The 22,307-nt window shown below is 36.9% G+C and overlaps 2 protein-coding genes across 3 annotated transcripts; both read right to left on the bottom strand.

Moving 5' to 3' along the window:
• Window positions 1-3,520: 3,520 nt before the first annotated feature.
• LOC108989530 lies at window positions 3,521-15,603 on the bottom strand. Its single transcript, XM_018963165.2, has 2 exons — window positions 13,205-15,603; window positions 3,521-3,531 (listed from the first exon to the last, which is right to left on the bottom strand). Exon 1 carries the CDS (start codon window positions 14,120-14,122, stop codon window positions 13,373-13,375), a length of 750 nt encoding a protein of 249 aa, XP_018818710.1. The 5' UTR covers window positions 14,123-15,603; the 3' UTR covers window positions 3,521-3,531; window positions 13,205-13,372.
• Window positions 7,589-20,328, bottom strand: LOC108989529 (26S proteasome regulatory subunit RPN13). 2 transcript variants are annotated; one of them, XM_018963161.2, is made up of 14 exons: window positions 20,217-20,326; window positions 19,987-20,062; window positions 19,191-19,283; window positions 18,966-19,025; window positions 17,870-17,908; window positions 17,700-17,774; window positions 17,529-17,595; window positions 16,856-16,937; window positions 15,732-15,850; window positions 15,612-15,635; window positions 8,763-8,857; window positions 8,608-8,685; window positions 8,456-8,510; window positions 7,589-8,013 (listed from the first exon to the last, which is right to left on the bottom strand). In XM_018963161.2, the coding sequence occupies exons 2-14, from the start codon at window positions 20,023-20,025 to the stop codon at window positions 7,871-7,873; spliced, it is 969 nt and encodes a 322-aa protein (XP_018818706.1). In that variant the 5' UTR covers window positions 20,026-20,062; window positions 20,217-20,326; the 3' UTR covers window positions 7,589-7,870. The 2 variants fall into 2 exon arrangements, with proteins under 2 accessions (XP_018818706.1, XP_035546824.1); XM_035690931.1 differs by having other exon boundaries at window positions 7,601-8,013; window positions 20,245-20,328.
• Window positions 20,329-22,307: the final 1,979 nt, after the last annotated feature.

Below are 22,307 nucleotides of genomic sequence, written 5' to 3'. Positions count from 1 at the left end.
AGTCATTGCTAAAGCTCTCTCTTCTTTGTTGTGGATTTCCAACTCTCTCTTCACAATTTCTTCCCGTCTTTTCTGAAGATCTTCCTCCTTCCAATCCAAGTAAAAAACTGACGATGTCATTCTAAACCTGTCACAAGGAAACAAACATTTGTCATTTGTGAAAGCCAAAGAATACCTTATTCTGTGGGTACAAGAAAAGAACTATGGACCCCTAAATGACTTTTGTAATAGTGAGTTTAAAATAGAGACAAAAGACAACCATTTCTCAGGAATTTCCTTTCACTCATATGACTTAAGACAGTAATTACTAATCGCCTAGTTAGAATATTTAGCTTACCAAATAAAAAAAATAGTTAGAATTATGCCTCCAAAAACAATAATAAACTTAAACTGAATTAAAAAATGAAAAGTAAATATTATTATTTTGTATGTAACAATACCACTTCTTGTAGAAGCACTAGCTAGGGACGTTGCAGTCCAAGTACACGTGGGGTATAAAAAGGGAAATGTCTGGTTTAAGAAAGGTTAGGGAAACAAGAGCTAGAAAAATCTATAAAGAATTCAAAACGAGAGTTATCGTGGATTGTAGTCCACTCATACAAAGAATAAATCAGAAAATGATAATTGATATTTCCTCATCCATCCCTACTGCATTCTCCTTACGGATTGCTAAATTTAACAACAAATCCATCCAACAAATAAAATAGAAAAGAACTCTGCTTTAATGATTTATATTATTGCTCACCTTACAAGATGATAGACTGAATTGTTCAAGTTCATGGTAAGATAGCACTGGAATCGATTATTTGAAATGAATACCAAGTGTGTATGTATATTCTAGAATTCACTAATTTTGAGAAACCCCTATTTATTCAACAAATTATATACATACACATACAAGATATGACACCTCTAATTTCAAGGATATAAACCAAATCCAAATATTAAACCAATTTCTTCCTTCATGTTCTTAGCTTTTGCCTCTGCTTCCTGTGAAAACATACCCATCAAAATAACTAAGGTAAAAAAAGAACAACTACAAATCCAAATCATGACCACACAAACAAAAATACTAAAGAAGAGACTAATCATTGACTTTAAAGATTCAAACCACGTGCACACAGTATTTGAAAAAAGAACCCAGAATCTCAAGATGGCATGCCTGTCATGTTAGAGTTTCTAAAGCATATGATTGCTCTTGAGATGTTAAGTGGGTCCGAACCTCCTTCAACTCCGTTGCCAACGAAACCACGTTCCGTCGGAAGCTCTGTTTCTTCTCATTCGAGCCCTTCAACAAAGGATCAATCTCTCTAGTCGATATCATCGGCACAGCCTCCGATGCCAGCCATGACTAAGAGATGGAGGAGGGAGACGGAGGGGGAGCACGAGATGGGTTTCAGTAGGGGTGTAACCGGTCCGGTCCGGTCCGGTTTTGGACAAAATCTAGAACCGAACCGGTATGTACCGGTTTTGTATTTTTCAAAACCGATTACGCCCCGATTACCCTCCTAAACCGGTACTTCCGGTTTTACCGGTTTCCGGTCCGGTCCGGTCCGGTTTTCCGGTTTTTTTTAAATGTAAAAAACATATAATAAAGTGTTAATTCTTATTATAAAATATTATTAAAAATTTAATATATATATTATGCTTAAAGCATATGATCAATTAAATTTTTATCTTTAAGATTAAACTTTTATTTTATAAATTATAACAACATTATCTTATATATAATTATATTAATAACATATGATCAAATAAATTACAAATGTTCATATTTAAGATTAGCATTTTATGTTATTATTTATAAATTATAATATAAAATTTTTTCATATATGATATATAATTATATATATTATATATAAAAATTTAACATATAATTATATATTATATATATAAATATTTTGTATAATATATAAATTAATTTTTATATTTTTTTTTTCCAACCGGTCCGGTTCGGTCCGGTCCGGTCCCAAAAACTACGGAACCGGAACCGGACCGGAACCGGCCGGTTTTCATAAAATAGGAACCGGTTCCGGACCGGACCGGTTCAAAACCGGACCAACCGGTCCGGTTCGGTCCGGTCCGGTCCGGTTTTCCGGTTTCCCGGTTTAAATTTACACCCCTAGGTTTCAGAAACTGGGAAGGGGAAGAATCGAAAATGCATCGTATAGACTCCCACGTTTTATTCGTGTGCATACCTGTGCAAATTCTCCTGCATATAGAGTTTTCCAATGAGTTAATAACATATACTATAGTATATAATATGTAATTTTCAATAATCAATACTATATTACAAGTATAAACATTAACAATTGTATCTAAACCCTATATATTTTCATATATATATATATATATATTATATAACTATAACTTATATATATATATAGTTAGTTATATTCAATAATAGTATGAGCTAATTATTATTCCAAAATAATATACTTATACTATGATAAACATCTTTTAATGTGATAACTTGTAATATTAGTATATAAAGACTAATGTATAAACAAGACTCGTTCGGATAGTGAGATAAGATAAGATGGTTTTAAATGAGTTGAATAAAATATTATTATTGTTTTGAGATTTGAAAAAGTTGAATTGTTTATTATATTTTGTGTGAAAATTTAAAAAAGTTGTAATGAAAAGATGAGATTGAGTGAGATGGTTTCTATATCCAGACGAGCCCTAATGTATAATAACTAAGGTATAGTGAAAGTATACATATTATACTTTAATTATTAATAGAAGTAAGTTAGAGACTAGTATAGTAAAAGTATAATGAGTTAATAACATGTAATACAATGGTATATAATATGTAATTTTTAATAATCAATACTATAGTACAAGTATAAATATTAATAATTGTATTTAAACCCTTATAGTACAAGTCTATTTATAATAATGTATAATAACATTATAGACTTATAGTACATGTAATACCAAAGTATAATAACACTAGTATAATAAATTCTAATTAATTTTTGAACAATACAATACAATACAAGTGGTTTTAAATAATTAATTGTTACTAATCAATACTAACTTAGGGTTAAAAGCCTAACACAAAGATTAAGACTAAAATTAAATTTAGGGTTTTAAGAAATAGGGTTTAGGAAAAAAAACCAAAAAAAGAGGGAAAACGGTGTTGTTTGGCACTTGCTGCTGCCAGAGCCCAGAGGAAAACAATGTCGTTTTATATTCACAACCTTTTTAGTTTCTACTCTACCCAAGAAATGGCATCGTTGTTTTTTTAGGAAAAACAAAATCCCTCAACGGCGTAGCCCCTGCTAGCCAGTCACTAACTCCCTGCCGATTGCCTCTGAATCTCTACCCCCATTGTGGAAATGTCGTCCCTTGCCTCCTCCTCACGCACTTTCCTCTGAATCTCTACCCTAGGTTTTTCCTTTTTTATTTTTTGTTCATTTTGTTATGAGAATAAGGGTGAGAGGAGAGGCATTTGGTGCATTTTCTTTGTTTTGTATGTAGGATTCACATATATATATAGCTATTGTTTGTCATTTCTTCCGATTCCTTCTATTATCTATATAAAGTCCTATTTTTTTCTTCGGTAATGGTTGTGGGTGTTACACGCCCAAATTGTTTAAGTGTTAGTAGGGCTACGTATGTTAGGGAATTACTTAAATTGTTAAACGGTATTTTATGTTATGTATGTTCTTTAATTCAGTTGAGTCTAGACCAAGTCAATGGGACATTATAGTTAATGGGCCATGATTGGTTGTTATTTGTTAACGCTCTAGTCCGTGTGAAGTGGGTTAGTTATTTCCTGATTAATTGCAAGTCTGTAAACACCTACAAAAGGCCAGAGTATTATGAATGGAAAATCATTAGTTTGAATCTCATATTGCTGAGTGCAACATTGGAGTGTCTGGCTCCTCGAATTGCCATAACTTATCTAAGTACACTTCCTTGACCATAACAAATTGGTCTCAAGGCCGCATTCCTACGACATGGCTGAGGGAACATTACTATCACAATTATCAGAAATAGTAAACAATCTACAAGGGGCAACTGCTGCATTGAAGGAAGAGCAATCCAGGAATGGAATGCTAATAGAAGGAGTGTTGTAGCAACTCAATAATTTAGCATCAAGCTATGACAGCTTGGTACAAATTACAACTAAACTCTGCTCAGGGGAAGGGACTTCTAACAATGCAAAAGTGAATGCTAATCCTCTGTTTGATGGACACGGGGGGGATCCAGGCTCGATCTCTTCGGTTGGACTTCCCTCACTTCAATGAGGGGGATCCCAGCGAATGGATCTTGAAGGCGCAGCAGTTCTTCAATTATTTTGAGACTCCGAAGGATCACAAGCTGGAGATCGCTTCTTTTCACATGGAAGGAAAGGTGCTGACTTCGTACTATTGGCTGAAAGAATCAAGCCCAGTCACAAAATGGGGTGACTTATTGGAGGCTCTCTGCACCAGATTTGGGCCTTCGGCATATGAGGATCTAGTGGGTACATTCACCAAATTGAGGTAGACAGGGAGTGTAGAAAATTACCAAACTGCTTTTGAGATCCTGTCCAACAAAATAAGTGGGGCAAGTGAAGAGTTTCACATAAGTACTTTTCTAAGTGGTTTAAAAGATGAATTGCGAATTATTGTTACCATGTTCAAACCAAATACTCTTGTTGCTTCTTTTGGTTTGGCTCGACTATAAGAAGAAGAAGTGACCAAAAAACAGTACCCTTACCGAAACACTCAAGCCCAAAATAACCCTTATGCACCCTCATTCAAGCCCACTCCTATCAGATTACCTAGACAAAATCCCATACCCAGATTACAAGCCCCAAACCTAGTACTGAGACTTCCAGCCCCCCAAAACCCGAGACCTAAGTCACCATTCCAAAGAAGAAATCCTTATCCCATAAAGCATATAAGTACCAACCAAATGCAAGAAAGAAGGGATAAATATCTGTGCTATTTTGTGATGAAAAGTACCATCAAGGACACAAATGCAGCATGCCAAAGCTATACTTAATAGAAGGAATGGAATTTGAAGGGGAAAAAGAAGAGGAATTGGAAGAAGAAAATACCTTTAACCAGCCCAATACAGAGGCCATACCTGTAGTTCAGCAAGCTGAACTATTAGGCATATCCCTGCATGCCATTGCAGGGGAACATTCTCCCAAAACTATGAGGTTAGTTGGAAAAATTGGTACGTGTTCAGTTATTGTTCTCATTGACACCGGTAGTACGCATAATTTTATTGATGTGGATGTAACAAGGAGGGCAAAACTACCAGTGGAAAAAGGCCACTTGGCAGTCCAAGTTGCTAATGGAGACACCCTTCCTTGCCTTGGTTGCTGTAAGACAGTTCTTTTAAAGATGCAAAATTGTAACATTTTAGCCAATCTGTTCTTATTAACCCTAGGAAGAAGGTGTGATGTTGTATTAGGGGTAGATTGGTTAAGAAGTTTGGGAACTATTCAGTGAAACTTTACTGATTTAAGTATGAGTTTCTTTGTGGAAAGGGAGAATTTATTTCTGCAGGGCTTGAGGTTACCCGAGAAGGCCATAGAGGAAGAACACAGTTTGAGCAAGGCTGCCCTTGTAGAAGGAAGAGAAATATGGTTGCAATTTATGGAGATCAGTGACAGTCCAGGAGGAGCACCAGTAGAGCCTGCCTTACAAGCTATTTTGAATGATTTCAAAACAGTGTTTGCTGAACCCAATGGACTTCCACCCCCCAGGAGTCACGACCACCAGATCCAACTCCAAGAAGCAGCTAAACCGACATGTGTTAGGCCCTATCGATACCTCTATTATCAGAAAGAAGAGATTGAGAAGCTGGTCAAGGAAATGGTAAAGGTCTGGATCATCCAACCAAGTCAAAGTCCATTCTCTTCACCAGTCCTTTTGGTGAGGAAAGCATATGGGAGTTGGTGCATGTGCATTGATTACCGGGCTCTCAACAAAGATACTATCAAATATAAGTTTTCCATTCTTAGTATAGATGAGTTATTGGATGAGCTTAATGGTGCTGAGTTGTTTTCTAAACTTGACTTGCAATCGAGCTACCATCAAATCAGGATGAAGCTTGAAGATGTGCCCAAAAATGTCTTTTGTACACATGAGGGGCATTATGAGCTTTTAGTGATGTCCTTTGGGCTCACCAATGCTCCATCCTTCTTTCAAGGGTTGATGAATGGGATATTCCGGCCATATCTCAGGAAATTTGTGTTAGTTTTTTTTATGACATACTTGTATATAGTAAATCTGTTGAAGAGCATGTAGGGCATCTAAAGGCTGTCCTAGAAGTTTTGAGACAACATCAGTTGTATGCTAAGGCCTTAAAATGTGTTTTTGGCTGTAGGGAAGTGGAGTATTTGGACCATGTTATTTCCAAAGAGGGAGTCAAAGCAGATCCACAAAAGATTACAGCCATGATAGAGTGGCCTAAACCTAAGAATCCTAAAGCTTTAAGGGGATTTTTAGGTTTAACAGGTACTTTAGTAAATACATAACAGAGTATTGTATGTTATTGTTAACAGTAGAGTAATTAGTAAATACGCGCGAGTATTCGTGTGAGAGTTGGCAAAGACCTATGATCATAAGTCTTGCATATCACCTAAAAAAGGGATATCTTTCGTCTTTGTTTGAAGGTTTGTTTATGCCATTAAAAATTTAATACAAATTAATAATTTTTTTTTATCAATTTAATCTTTTGAAAAAAATAGTGATTTTACATGGTTTCAAAGTAAAGTTCTTGGGATTGAATCCATCTTTACACTTTATTTCATTTAATTAAATATTCCATATATTAGATATACTCATTGATAGAGAGTTTGACACACATGTGAGGAGGAGTATTAAGAATATAATATAAATTAAATCTATATATTTCCACCAATTTAAACTATTAGGACAATGAATGATTTCATGTAAAACAAAAGAGGCCTAACAACCGCATTTCACCCGCAAAGCATCGACTGGGAAAGTGTTGCTTCAAATAATATGGCCCCACTAGAATTAAAGGGCTGAGAACGAATGGTTCCTTCGGGGACAGTACACCTAAATTGAGATTGTTTCCAGGCTGTTTGATTTATGTTTATGCCCTTTGCAGGTGCAACCTATTGCAGCAAGCAGCAAAAGCATTAGCATTGATGTTTGATTTATGTTAATGGCCTTTGCAGGTACAACCTATTGCATCAACCATCAACCTATTACAACGTTTTAGTTGCAACATGAAAAATTTTAGTTATAAAGTCAACGTGGATAATACACCTAATAAAATACTTTCGTGATATAATTTGATTTAAAAAAAAAATTTTAATTCAATATTACAATTCAAATTTTACCATTTAAGTAATTTGGATATGTTGCTCGACGCAAAATTTGAGAATAGAATAACTCTTGCAATATAATTTGTGTTCAGACTGTTTGAGACCTTATAGAAACGGGTGTATTTAGTTTGATCTTGTGACTAGTGATAAATTATGAATCTTTAATTTTTTTATGTTACAAGTTACTCTCCTCTGCCAGTTAATTAGTTCTAAATCCGATTACTCGAATGTCCAATCTTGATGTATCGAGAAAAAAAAAAAAAAAAGGAAAATCCAAGCTATTTCAAGGTCACATGCGTATAATGACTTTAATGTAACATAAAATTCAATTGTTTATTGAAAAAAAAAGGAAGAAGAAGAAATATCTGAGGATTTATAGATATGTGTACAGAGGAGTTATGAAAGCAAACTAAAACCAATACCTTTCATTGCTTCTTCCCCAACAGCCATGCCCCTTTTTCCCATGAAGAAAAATGTCGGTGGTAAGTGAGAAGATAAGTCTCACTTGCCAAAAAACAATCAAGGAGAAAACAAACTAACAGGGGATGCATAAAACTGCCTCCGCTATTGGGACTCATCCATGGAGTCACTCCGCTTACATGATTGAGGTCTCAAGTCCTTGTCGTCTTGCCTTGACTCCTCGGAATCTGATGACCCGGCAACAGAATCCTCAAGTGCCTCGAGAAAGGATAAAACAGTGAGCTTATCTGTAAGAGAAGAGGAAAGACAATAAGAAGACATGATAGCGTACTTAATGAGTGGATAAATCAAATAATGATGGCATAATCCCACTCATAAACAAGGTAAGACAACCGTGATAAACATGAATTTTCCTAATGCTTGACTTCTCTTTTTCCATTCATTTAGGTAATGAGTTGTGAAAACAGAAACAAAAAACAGCATCAGCTATTTACATGTTTTGATCAGAAGATGGTTTTTTTAACAAACACAAACTGCCAGGCCGTTTCAAGGACTGTTCTCAACATCAAAGCACTAAAACAAGTAAATAACCCAGACCTACAATGCTTTATGTCACCCTCACAATTGTCCATCCAAAACTGAAAATGAAGGACGTGCTATACACGATATTGTAAATTAAACTTGGGAATCAAAATCAACCCTAAGAGATTCTGGAACATAACGACTTACATTTACTTGGGTCAATACCAAACTGAGACAAATCTATCTGTCCAGTTCGAAGCACCTATGCAAGATAACAAAAACAAACGAAGGTTATCCTCAAGAATTCTAAACATCTTGCAAAAATAAGAAGCTAACTAGATGGGCCTACAAATACTCACATAAGTAAATGAATCCACTTGTTGGCAGAAAGGTGGACTCTGCAGCAACTCCAATATATCCTCTGGAGTCCATTGACCCTGCAATGACATAAGCACAAAAACTCGTAAAATGGAGCAACACTGCAGTAAAGGATTATCAGATGACAACCGTATACCTCAGGTAAGTATGATGTTAAACACTGTTCCAATGGCAATGTTTCAATCAACGGCATTATCAAATCAGGCTTCAAAATATCTCTCAGTCCCAAGCCTAACCAACAAAAGGAAAGACGAAATTAAACCCCTTTGATAATGAAAGTAAAAATGTAGTTGGTATAAATTTAACCTACTTCCAGGTTTATAAACTCATTTGTAGATCCTACTTGCATGTTTTTCCAGATAAATTTAACCCAATTATGCTACCAGGAAATCAATAGAGATGATCTGGCCAATAAGGCATATCACAGGAAATCAACATCCCGCAACCTAATTTTTAAATTTGAACTGCCACCAGGTAATAATACTCTTACAGTACAATCAATATTTCAATAATCTTAAAAAAGAAGAAGAAGAATCAAAAGGCACGAGCAGAAGCATCAGTAATAAATTACAGGAAAAAAAGATGTGCATATGGGGAATATGATGATCGGACTTGCTTTCCTTTTTGTATCTGCAAGTTATAAAGACCCCCTGTGATTTTTAAACCCACTGTTACTCTTACAAGGATAGTAAGCACTTTAAGCTAGAGCTCATTGGCGTGCACAGAATTGTTTCTGGAGGACTTAAGGGCCAATATAAATGAAAAATATAAATAGGTCTTGCTTCTTTTTATTTCCACCAGATAATGTATGTTTTGTGGTTGTGGAGTGTGAAAAAGACACTTTTCCGCAGCAATTAATGTAGTCATAATATTTATTTATTTATTTTTTATAAGTAAAATAAGTATTATTAACAAAAAGGCAACAACTGCCAGTTACAAAAATGTATGCCCTATTTACAAAGGCACGTTAGAAACTAAGAAATCATGAAGTTCCATGCCACTAAAGTCCACAGCAATGGCCCGAGTACAAAGAGTCCTAAAAAAGAAAATTTTTAGTTCTTCCATCGATCTCTCATTGTCTTCAAACGTCCTCTCATTTCGCTCCTACCACAGGCACCACATGATACAAATAGGAATCATCTTCCAAATCTCTTTGATCTGATGCACACCTCGGATAAATGTCCAACACGCCAATATATCTACCACGGATTCCGGCATAACCCATGCGAGATCCATTCTTTTAAACACCTCATTCCAGAGCGTCCTGGCTACCTCACAATGCAAGAGTAAATGATTCACCGCCTCACCTCCTCCTTTACACATACAACACCAGTCTACGATGATTATCCTCTTCTTTCTCAGATTATCTGTAATAAGAATCTTGCCTAATGCCGCTGTCCACACAAAGAAAGAAGCTTTTGGAGGGGCCTTGTGTCGCCAGAGCCTTTTCCAGGAAAACTGTGCCCCTGGCACTTGTGCAAGGACCTTATAATAGGAATGAACAGTGAAAACCCCTTTTCCTGTAGGAATCCACCAGAGACTATCCTCATGCTAGATATTAGGACTATAAGAGTATAGATAACTATAAAACTCTGCAAAAATCTCCATCTCTCAATCCTGTGCCGCCCGGTTAAAATTGATATTCCAGTGAATCCCCCCTTCTGAGATTCCCATAACCTCCGCCACTGTAGCTTCTTTGGCACTTGCTATCTGGAAGAGAATAGGAAACAACTCTTGGAGTCTACTGTTACCACACCATGGATCCTTCCAAAATCTGATCGTGGCACCTGAACCCACCTGAAATCTCGTGTGTCGATAAAAAACCTCCCACCCTTTTCTAATATACTTCCATAGCCCCCTTCCATGTGTCCCTCTAACTTCTCTAGTACACCAACCTTCCCCTAAACCACCATATTTATTTTCTATCACAGCTCTTCATAGGGCCTCTGGCTCCTTGGTATATCGCCACAGCCATTTACCAAGTAACGCCCGATTAAACAACCGCATATTTCTAATACCCAAACCGCCATTAGAGATAGGATGGCATACCTTCTCCCATTTGACCAGATGAAATTTAAACTCGTCTCCCATTCCACCCCACAAAAAATCTCTCTGTAACTTCTCAAGACGACTCGCCACACTTGCCGGAATAGGGAATAAAGATAAGAAATAAGTAGGTAGATTAGAAAGTGTGCTTTTAATCAAAGTAATCCGACCCCCTTTTGTCAAGTACATTCTCTTCCACCCTGCCAGTTTCCTTTCTATTTTTTCAATTACTGTGTCCCAAATCGAGCGTGCCCTCGGAGCTATACCCAAAGGTAATCCCAGGTAAGTCATAGGAAGAGACTTTATCTTACAACCCAACGTGTCAGCCAACTCCCTAATATTCTGAACCTTTCCAATCGGAACCAACTCAGATTTATCATAGTTCACTTTTAGACCAGACACTGCTTCAAAACACAGTAGACACGTCTTTACAGCCCGCACTTGGTCTCGATCAGCTTCGCACATAATAAGTGTATCATCTGCAAACAACAAATGAGAGATAGTAGTAATATTCCTGGTTGGAGAACCAATTTGGAAACCCCTAACAAAACCATTAGCCGACAAGGCCGAGATCATCCTGCTTAGTGCTTCCATCACGATAACAAAAAGTAAAGGAGATAACGGATCCCCTTACCTCAGACCACGAGAACTCTGAAAGAAACCCTCAGGGCTACCATTAATCAATATAGAAAACCGTACCGTAGAGATACACCACCTAATCCAAGACCTCCACCTTTCACCAAAACCACACCTACCCAATAGATGTATGAGGAAGTCCCAATTAACATGGTCATACGCCTTTTCCATATCCAGCTTGTACATAATACCTGAGTTTCCATCCTTCAATCTGCTATCCAAACATTTATTGGCAATTAGAACCGCATCGAGGATCTGTCTTCCTTTAACAAAGGCATTTTGAGGCTTAGTCACAATTTTTCCTAGAACCTCACTTAAGCGATTTGCAAGCACTTTTGAGATAATCTTGTATACTCCATTTACTAAGCTGATAGGCCGAAAATCTGAGATCTCAATAGCCCCGGCCTTTTTAGGAATCAATGCAAGGAACGTGGAATTAAGACTTTTCTCAAATTTTCCAAACGAGAACAACTCCTGAAACACCTTCAAAAGATCTTCTTTAATCACCTCCCAGCATTCTTGGAAGAAGCCCATAGAGAAACCATCAGGTCCGGGAGCCTTGTCTTTTACCATTTTTCTTACTACATTAAGAACCTCTTCCTCATCAAAAGCCCTCTCCATCCTGACCACATCCTCTGGTTCAATAATGTTAAACACCAACCCATCAAGAGTAGGCCTCCACCCCTACTGTTCAGTAAGTATCTTTTCAAAAAAATCAACCACATGTTCTTTGATAACCTCTTCTTCTCTACACTCCACCCCCTCAATTTTCAACACCTCAATGTTATTGTTTCTTCTATGCGAGTTTGCAATACTATGAAAAAACCTCGTGCTTCAATCCCCTTCCTTTAACTATAATGCGAGTTTGCAATACTATGAAAAAACCTCGTGCTTCGATCCCCTTCCTTTAACTATAATGCTCTTGACTTTTGGCGCCAAGACATTTCCTCCTGCAAGATTATCCTCTCAAGATCTGCGCCCAACAAAGTTTTCTATGCTTGTTCTTCTTCAGTAAGAGGCCTCCCCTCCTGTATTTCCATCCACTTGGTATTTTTGTTCTCCTCCACATTGCCGAAAGACTATTTATTCCATATTCTTAAATCTCTTTTAAAACTTTTAGCTTATTTGCAAAAATAAAGCTGGGTGTACCCTCAAACTGATAAGAAATCCACCACTGTTTTACCCTCTCCACAAAACCTTCTGATTTTAACCACATATTCTCGAACTTAAAATACCGTCTACCACTCTGAATGCCTCCACAATCCAGCAAGATAGGCCAATGATCCGAGGTTAACCGGCCCAAACGCTTTTGCCATATGTCCGGAAACTGGCTTTCCCACTCTGGTGAAATTAGGAAACGATCCAATCGAGTCCATGTATGATTATCAGACCATGTAGCAAGGCCCCCTGCTAGTGGTAGATCTATCAAATTCAAGTCGAAGATGCACTCTGAGAACTCCAAGTTTGCTGGCCTCAATCTTCTATTTCCAAAACTTTCACTTTGGAATCGAGCAACATTAAAATCACCCCCAATACACCAAGGGAGTTCCCACCAGCAATGAACCCTAGCTAGCTCATCCCACAATAATCTTCTATCCACGTCTAAATTGGGCCCATAAACCCCTGTAAAAGCCCACAAGAAACCATCCGCCACACTTCTAAAAGAGCACGCCACCATATATTTCCCTATGTAATCCTTAACTTTCTCCATCACCAGCCTATCCCATAACATTATAACTCCTCCCGATGCCCCCGAAGAAGCCAAATACACCCAATCTACATAATTATTACTCCATATACTCCTCACAATCCTCCTATTGATTAACTTCAGCTTCGTTTCTTGTAAACAAACGATGTCCGCTTTCCACTCACGAAGTGAGTGTCGAATTCGAGTACGCTTTTCCACCTCATTAAGACCGCGGACATTCCAAGACAATTTTTGGCTTCATTTATGAACAAACGGCCCCTTCCCTTTTACCCTACTCCTACTAGGACTACCCTCCGAGTTCATCGACCACATCAACCTTTTGAGCTCCCGTTCTGCTTCAAGTCCCCCTTCCTTTTCTATTGATACCCAGCTTCCATAGCAGTTAACAATGCTATGAACTGCACTTCATACCCCTCGCAATTAATCCCCACAAAATGTTGAATCTCTTTCACCTTATGTAATACCCAGTCTGAAGCTTGATCTGGAAAACAATAGTTCAATGGGATAGGATTGCTACTCTGGAAATTCTGAAAATCCTCCCCCACAGAAAATTCCTCTAAACCCAACTGATCACACGACTCAAAGAGAACTAAATCATCCTCCACCGAGTGCATGAGGTCCTCGGACTCCTCATCCCCAACCTCCGACTCAGAAATCTCTAAGGGTCTGACAGATAACTTCGCTGGATCCAACCCCGTGCCTTCCATAGATGTCGGTAAAATCTGGGTCGCATTTTCCCGGATTTCGAACTCCTTCTGTGCACAGAACACCTGTGACGCCTCGTCGGCGACCTCGTCAGCGATCTCTACAGCTGTCGTCGGCAGTTTCTGTGCTACCTCCACCATCTGTAGACTTTTCGGCACAAAGCTGAGGCTGGGTGTCACACCGCTGTGATGCTCGCGTCTCTGGGCTGGATCTTCACACCCGGGTCCTTGCCCGCCCGTTTGGGCCTTGAGCTGGGATGGCCCAGCCCCTGCTGAAGAGGACGGGCCTCGTTGTAACTTGGGCTGAGTCTGCCCATTTAATTTCCTCCAAACGGCCCGCCCCTTTTGTTTACTCTTTTGATGGGCCTCATTCCGGGTTTTACTAGGCCCAGCCCCCCCCATACTTTTTTAATCCACCCGTATCTCCAACCCGCCCCAAATTCCTTTTTAATACTTCCGTGTCTTCGTTTTCTTTAAACCCTACAACAAATGCCACAATTTCAGCCATACCTCTCTGCAGATACCATAGCTGGCCTTGCATCTCCATCAGTAGTCTTCGCACTTCCCACGCCTCCTGACACGCCGCGGATTTCCTGCCATGGGTATGGTTCGGAATTGCGTCTCGACTCCACCTCCCTTGTCTCCTGTAAGAAAATGTCACTCCATCTTCCTATTTCCTCATAGCTTTCGGCAACGACGAGGATAAGGCCTCCTATACGTCCGTGCCTGAAACTTCACTGCCTCCTTCCCAATGTTCACCTGAGCTCCTCCATTAACAGAGACCTCTCTACCACTTTCAAACAATGCCTCCCGCATTTTCCTCCAACCCCACCCATTATTTCCTTCTGGAATGCACAGTACATTTCTCCTCCCCCCTGGTTATATTCAGAGACTTCAAGATATCTTCCTCTATGGTTTGTGCATCATTGAGCAATAAGACTGCAGTAGCCATCTCTAGTTGCTGAATACACCTCCTTCTTCCCCTCTCTTAAACTTTCCTCTAACACCTTCCTCAGCCAATGCATTGATGATGCTCCCAGAATCACTGTATGATCCATCTTCCAGCTTCTCTCGGTGACTCGCACTGATCCACCACCCCCTTTTGACAGAATAAATCTTTTGGATTCAATAACCACTTCTATGGGATAACCCATATTGAATATGAAGCAGTTAACACCAATCTCAAGATTTATTTCACCATTAACAGAACACTATCGACGAAGAAAAACCAAACAGCGTGATATTTTTCAAACGTGCATGAGAAAACAGAGGGAGAAAAGTGTACGGAGAGAAAATTATATATTATCAGTCTACAGCAGAAAATGATGGGGTTGTAGTCATAATATTAGAGGGGTTCACTGCCTTTTTAGATTTTAAATGTGTCACAAATAGCTTTACTTCAACAAAGGTTTCTCACACACATCTGCAAAGGGAAATCTGGTGAACAACCAGGACAAGGATTCACACGGAGCAAAGAAAACACCAGCACACCATAAAGAAAGATGTAGAGCGTTCTCAGGAAGTGCGGAAGTGCTCAAAGTGGCTCCACCCCAGTAAGCCTCCACCCCAACAAGTTCTGAACAAAAGTTCTGGTGGAGGCATCATTCTATGACTTTTGATCTGGCTAAAGAATTCCTCAGACCAACTAACACAACTCACTGTTTTTTTTTTTTTTGGTTCTCTATTTATTGTTCTTTTTCTCGTATTAAGTTATTTGATTTAATCAGCAACTACTGCATAGTTGAGATAAATGCAATTGCTGGTCCTAAGAAATCTCCAACATGGGAACAACTCTATGCTATACAGCTTCAAAGGCTAGCACGGATTGAAAAACTTCTTTATATTCAAGCTGATACCAGAGATTGTGAGAGAATGGAAAGCAAATTATCACCTCCATCCGAATCTTCAGCATTATCTGCCATGTATAATCACATAACTGAAGTGTGAGATTTTAGACCATTAAAGGCAAAATATATATATGAAAGCCTTCTTTAAGGAGACAGCTTTATACCTGCAGGCCCAATGTTACTCAAGATTCGTTGCAGGTCCTCCAATTTCACTGGTCCAGATGAAGAGGTGACTTCACTAGTTACATCCACACCCAAGTTTGGGCCTACCAAGTTTCCAGCCCTGGAAATCACAATATCAAGATTGAATCGAAGTAATGTCCAGCAAATTGAAAATTTTAATCAAACTAATTTTAGTTAGCTGTGCAATATGTTATCCATATCAGTCCAGGTAGCTTCAAAGGAATCAACTGCTTTCTATGGCTACTAATACGCCGTTTTAAACTTTTGTAGCTAAACGCTACACATTTAACATGGGGCACCACTCTCAAAGCAATGCCAGTCTTGAAGATTGTACAAAAGATGGAAGAGCATCTACAAATTGCATCCCAAAATCTTTACCCAGCCACCATTAAATTTAAATGCTACATTTATCAACTAAAAACTCGTATAGCTAGCTGCTGTAGCCCTTCTTTTAAAGCAAAAAAGGGTAAAGAGGGAGGAGACCAGAGGTTGGCACTCTCTACTTGTGTGTGTTCGTAATAGCATCCTTACAGGCTAGAGAGCCCTTCAAGAGGGCCCTGGATGGAGGGCAGCAGAGAGGCCACAAAAGTGGGGTTGATTGTCCGTTTTGTTTGAAGCAGTTTCATACTAATCAGAATATTGGATATTAAAATTAATGTTCAACCATAAAATATATGGCTTCCTTTTCTAATATATCTGAAAAATAATAGGCAGTTGGAAGCACGCTCCATGTGATATAGGGCCACAAACAGGAATAGAAACTGAAAAAGAAAATCACTCTGATAAAAAACTATTCATTCCTGGGTAAACCATGCCCATTGAATCAGCTAGAACAATGAATAGATACTGAAAAAAAATCCAATCTTCTTTATACACGTGCTAAGGTGAAGCTATTAAAGCATAACTCATTGTAGACTGTCAAATTGAACCCCATCCAATTGAACTCTTCACCAGACCCAATTAACCAGTAATCAAGAGTGATTGGTCTTTTCGGCGCCAAGGTTATTGATTATTAATATTTGCCCATCTAATCATGTTAAGAGAACCCCTTTTTATTTGATATGATTACTTGAAAAATAATATTTTTTTACTATAAAAACTGTACCTTGATGAAATATCATCTTCGACCATATCTTCAGAAACTTGTAAAGGAACAGAAGGATCAGGATCTTCTTCACCAGGGAACTCTGCTAAAACAGCAAGAAAAGTTGTAAACGACAAAAGCTTTCGGAATTGAGCAGATAATCAGGGCAAGCAGGTTAAATGGTCATTAAACAGTGGAAATTGTTTAAAATAATCTATGGCATCCAAAACAAAAATATGAAGTCCAGGTGGAATTAAAATCGGGTATCTTAAGTGTCAAACATGCGCTACTATGATATATTTGCAAAGAATACAAATCAAGGAAGATATGCTATTGGCAGGATGGGAAGGGAACTTTTCAACAGGATACGCAAGGCTAAAGAGAGGATGTTTGACAAACAGCAGAAAAGGGAAAGAAAAGAAAAAAAGATGCTTCTGCGCATTCTGCCTGGGTTTTGGGGTCCACTCATGGATAACAACATGACAACAAGTTCACAACAGTCAATGCTATGGTTTATTTTAGTTTAGAGGCATTCAAAACTTATAGTAACCCAAAAACATGTGCATTCAGTAAAGAAGCAAAAAATGATAAAACTGTGTTTGATAAAAAATATGGCCTTTAGTAAGAATCACATAAGAAGATCCATGTAGCCAATGCCAAATAGATAGCTGAACTTAAATAAGCCATTATATACCTATTGGTTGATTGAGGTGGTAATTGACTGCACTGCATAATTGTGAATCACCATCTGCATTAGGCTCCTGGAACCAATTTAAGGAACAGGATATCAAATCATAGAACTAGCGGCTCAGCTAACAACAAACAAAAGGAGAAAAGAAAGAAAAATATAAATAATGAACCTGACCTGCATCCAAAAAAAGAACTTCCTGTCGTCGCTATCGAACTTCAATATGTACACCCGTCCTGATGAAACATTAACCTGAGTAAACCATGAATGGCATCACTTATGATCACTAATATACTCAAACATACCATGACTGCAAAAGCAAAACAATTGAATACATAGTGATATACCTTCTCAAAAAATGCCTCATCAGGAAATACTATTTGATCCTACAAGAACGTGTCAAGGAAAATCTAGAAATTTATGAACAATAGCCGCATAAGAAACAGTTAAAGAAAGAGTTGAATACGAATTAGAGCTTAAAGAGGATAACAGGGGTAGGGGGGAGACATACAACAGACTTACCAAGGCAAAGGCAAGGAATAAGAAATAATGTGAAACCACCGTTAGAAAAATAATGAGAATGTAATCTAATAACAGTGAAAGCATTGAATCCCAGTGTCAATTTCTACATCCATAGAAGAAACAAAGAAGAGAGAATCAGTTCACTACTTATTTCGTGAATATAATAAACACTAAATAATGATTACAAACCTTCAGTGGTTTTAACAACAAGGAGCACGCAATGGGGGAAATCTGCAACTTTTTTGTTTTTTCCCTTTTACAGTGGTTTTCTGCTATTGTATTGAAGGGTGGGAATGTTCATGAGTTCCTATGTTCTTTTTAGCTTACTAGAATGTAATTAGGTGTCTCACTTTGTATACTTCGTGTGTACTTGGGTATTGCTTAGTTTCATTATATTCAATAAAGATTCTTGCTTATCAAAAAAAAAAATTGACAACCCTTCAAAACAATAATGCCTCTGACCACATCATTAAAAGAAAAAGAAAAAAGTAAAACAAGCCCACTCATATGTAGCCATCTCCAACTATTTTCCACTTCAAAAATCATTTTTCCAATTCATGGACATGCATAAATACAAAAATCATATATGTAGTTTCTAGCTTCATCAGCAGTAGATCTTAAATACAAAAAAATAAAAATAAAAATCAAACAAAGCCAACAAAAAAGTAGAACTGTTAATGATGATAATAAATTGAAATTAGTAAAATAGACTTACCATAATACAAGAAAAGGTTCATCACAAATGCCTACGCAATCTCTCAGGTGATTGTAAGTACATAAACCAAACAAAGTGAGTACCGAAACATAAAATGTATCAAAAGTTCGGAGACACATATTTGTTTCACAGAAAGAACCAAGAATTCAAGTGAATGAAATTTTCGTAATAGCAGCCAGTAGAAAAAAAGGTGAGAACTAGGATACATCTTCGACAATATTCTTTGTCCGATCAATCCACTGAAAATGGACCAAGCCTTCCTCCCCCTGACACAAATATTAAGATAGATTTTTCTCTCAAAAGATGTGCCAGACAATAGGTTCAAAAGATGAATTAGACTAACAGAAAAAAAGTTCAAATGTTAATTAAGATGGATTTAGACAAATAGAATGTCATAGAAAAAAATCCAATTGGGTTTTTACTTGGCATACCCTTGCTATGCGAATAAGCCCTTTGCGACTATCAGGGACAACCCTTTTCCCCTCAAAATACATTTTACCAGCACGAAACTCCAGCATGATTTCCTGCCATTAGTAACCTCAAATTACAATGCAAAACAAAGAAGAAGAAGAATTGTGCTCATATTGAGGAGTAAGCATAGAGTAAAAACATTTCTGGTTAGATGTTCATATAGACGAAATAGCATAATTAATTACGGTTCCTAAATATTTGGATCATTTATAAAGTTTTTCAATTTGGGGTTTAGAAAAATAACGTGTATTACTTGCTCAATAACCACCCATGATGCAATACAATCATATTTTGGCATAAGCGAAAGGCCCCAACTTCTGGCTCTTGATTAAAAAACCAACTTAAAGTAGAGGTTTTGTCAAACGTAAATAAAGGGAAAGGGCAAAGAAAGTAGGCACAAAATGGCCCAACTTTAGGGTTTTGATCACTCCAAACGCACAGGCTTCGCACACTATATTATAGATGCGTATATATATACACACACGTTTACCCAAATATACTGATTGAAACTCGCAATCAAATACATGAAACACAAGCTTTATGCATACACACATGCTTCTTATAAGTAAACGCAAACTTCAAAATAAATCCCCAAAAAATACATGTGCCAGAAAACTGCACAGAGATACGGACTAAAACTCGCAATTGATATCGAATACAAGTATGAATATTGTATGAGAATCACACATGTATATATGTTTTACTCGTGCATACACACGCAAAGTTCTTAATGAAGCCCAAAACATATATATGTACCTGCATTTTTGGAAAAACTTCGGATGAAGACGAACCCATAGCTACGCTTGTCTATTGCTTTTGTTTTGAAGTGCAACTAAAATTGAAAGAGAATAAATAGAAAATACAGATGAATGACTGTTAATTCAGTGATGGTTTAACAGCTAGAGATAATTTTTCCTTCACATAAAACCCTAAACAGAATTTAAAAAGCTAGAAAGCAAAACCCAAACAGAGAAGGAGTAGTTTACATGAGGATAATAACAATTATAATCATACCCGTGGAAACCCACGAATTTTCCTGAGTAATTGGTGACTGGATTCAAATATGCTCCGCCTCCCGTGCGTGTCTGTGTCTTTTAGAGAGAGAGAGAGAGAGAGAGAGATTTTATAGGAGTCCAGATCGGCCCGCGTAAGGCTCGGAGGCTCGGAGCTGAGTTGGGCTTTCGAATCAGACATCGCTTTTCATTAATATTACGAAAGTGACATTGAGATGTCAATTAATAGGAAAAATCTTCTTGCAAGTAAGTTTGTGCATCAATTCGTGCACCGATATTGATATACAATGCATATGTTTAATGAAACGATGTGAATTGAAAACGAAAATAATTTTCATAATATAGGAGATTTTCTTCTTCTCTCAAAAATTTTTTTTAAAAAAAAAAAATCATTGGTACGCAATATGGTGCACGAACTCGCTTATATCTAGCAAAACTCCAATTAATAATACAAGTTGTGCAAGTTTCGTATAAATTTTTAAAAAAATATAAAATTTAATTAAAAAAATATTTTTTTTATAGTGAGTTTTACCCTTTTTAAAAGATTTGTATATAAAATTATATTAGAATTGTTACAGTTACAAAAAGATATAAAAATAAACGTATAAATTGAGACGATTTTATATAATACTTTAGATTAATTTTACAATAAAATTAATTTTATAATTTAACGTATCAAATCAAGTCAAGTCAGAACAAGTTGTAAATTTACTTTTATGTAATCTTTTTATGACTAAAACATTTATCAAATTATATACTCTGAACTTATATTTAGTATTACTTGATCCACAAAAGGTTAATATTTAGCCCGTCGGATGAAATAATATTATAGGTGACATGTGGTATTACTTATCTCCATTTCCATCACAAACCTTTTAGGTTTCTGTCTAAAATCAAAACTTAGGAAAAAAGTATATTTACAAAGTAGATGTTATAAACTTGACTCAAAATTGATTATAAAATGGCAGTATTGGGATAGAAATTCAATGGGCTGTTAAGAATATTGGGAGCAAATGGGATAAAATGTGCTAGGCCCAGTCCAACCCTCTTCAAAAATAGGAGAGAAAATAAGTGAAGGCCAAGATAAGAGCTGAAGCACATAGAGTTAAATGAGAGACACAAAGGTAAAAGTGACATAAAGTTGACAAGAAATCAACTAATGAGTTTGCCCTCCAAATATTTTGTGAATGTGGGTTTTATGTCGAACCATTTAAATTTATGTATTCTTTTTTATTTTTAATTCATTTATTATTTACTGTCATGAATGAACACAAGAACAATGTACCGACACGCCACCCACTATCATGGGCCGAGGATGACTCATTCCTTTCCTTGCTGTGCAAAATCTGGCATTATCAGGCATATCCTTTTTCCTTATCAATTAATCATGTTTACATGGAGGCTAATCATAAAGTAGTGGATTGAGTGGCTAAGAAGGCTCGAAACCGATGATTCAATCATGGTCATAGTATACCAAAACGAGATTAAGAGATTAGTCAAAGCAAGTTTACAATCAATGTTCATAGTACTATACCAAAGGTTTGTTAAGAGATTAGACAAAGCAAGTTTACTGCTTAGCTTACAACTACAAATGATTTTACAATTTGTGATAGAATCTGTAGCGTTCATGGTGTTTGTACGTTTTAGACGTTGTTTAATACGTTGGTTTTTATTTTATTTCCACGTGATCCTAAAATGTAACCATAGTAATCTTATGGGTTAATTACACTTTACCTCCTCGAACTTTTACTCAATTCACAATATATTTCTGAAACTAATAATTGCATCAAAGTGGACCCTTGAACTTTCAAAACTTCTCAATCTTCCCCTTCCGTCTACCAACAACGTCAAATCTAACGGAAATTCACTGTAAAAATATAATTTTTATCTAATTTATTATCATTGATCATATAAAATATAAAATAATATATGTTATCAATTAATAATAAATCATTAATCATTACCATATATAAAATTATTTTATACCTAAGTTGCAAGCAAGTATGATTAATCTTTATACACAATGAAATTATCTGATATTCATTAACCATATATAAATTAATA

This window comes from Juglans regia, chromosome 6 (genome assembly GCF_001411555.2).
Source record: "Juglans regia cultivar Chandler chromosome 6, Walnut 2.0, whole genome shotgun sequence".
Lineage (NCBI taxonomy): Eukaryota > Viridiplantae > Streptophyta > Magnoliopsida > Fagales > Juglandaceae > Juglans > Juglans regia.
Note: the sequence above shows the minus strand (reverse complement) of the source record. Positions and strands in the feature narration are given on the sequence as shown.

Coding starts and splice junctions, on each gene's coding strand:
- LOC108989530 (XM_018963165.2), bottom strand. CDS start 14,122: ATGGGGGGGGCTGGGCCTAGTAAAACCCGGAATGAGGCCCATCAAAAG.
- LOC108989529 (XM_035690931.1), bottom strand. CDS start 20,025: ATGGGTTCGTCTTCATCCGAAGTTTTTCCAAAAATGCAG. Junction 17,909..18,965: donor CAAAGAATATTGTCGAAGAT/GTATCCTAGTTC, acceptor ACGTTCTTGTAG/GATCAAATAGTATTTCCTGA. Junction 17,775..17,869: donor ATGAGGCATTTTTTGAGAAG/GTATATCACTAT, acceptor TGGTTTACTCAG/GTTAATGTTTCATCAGGACG.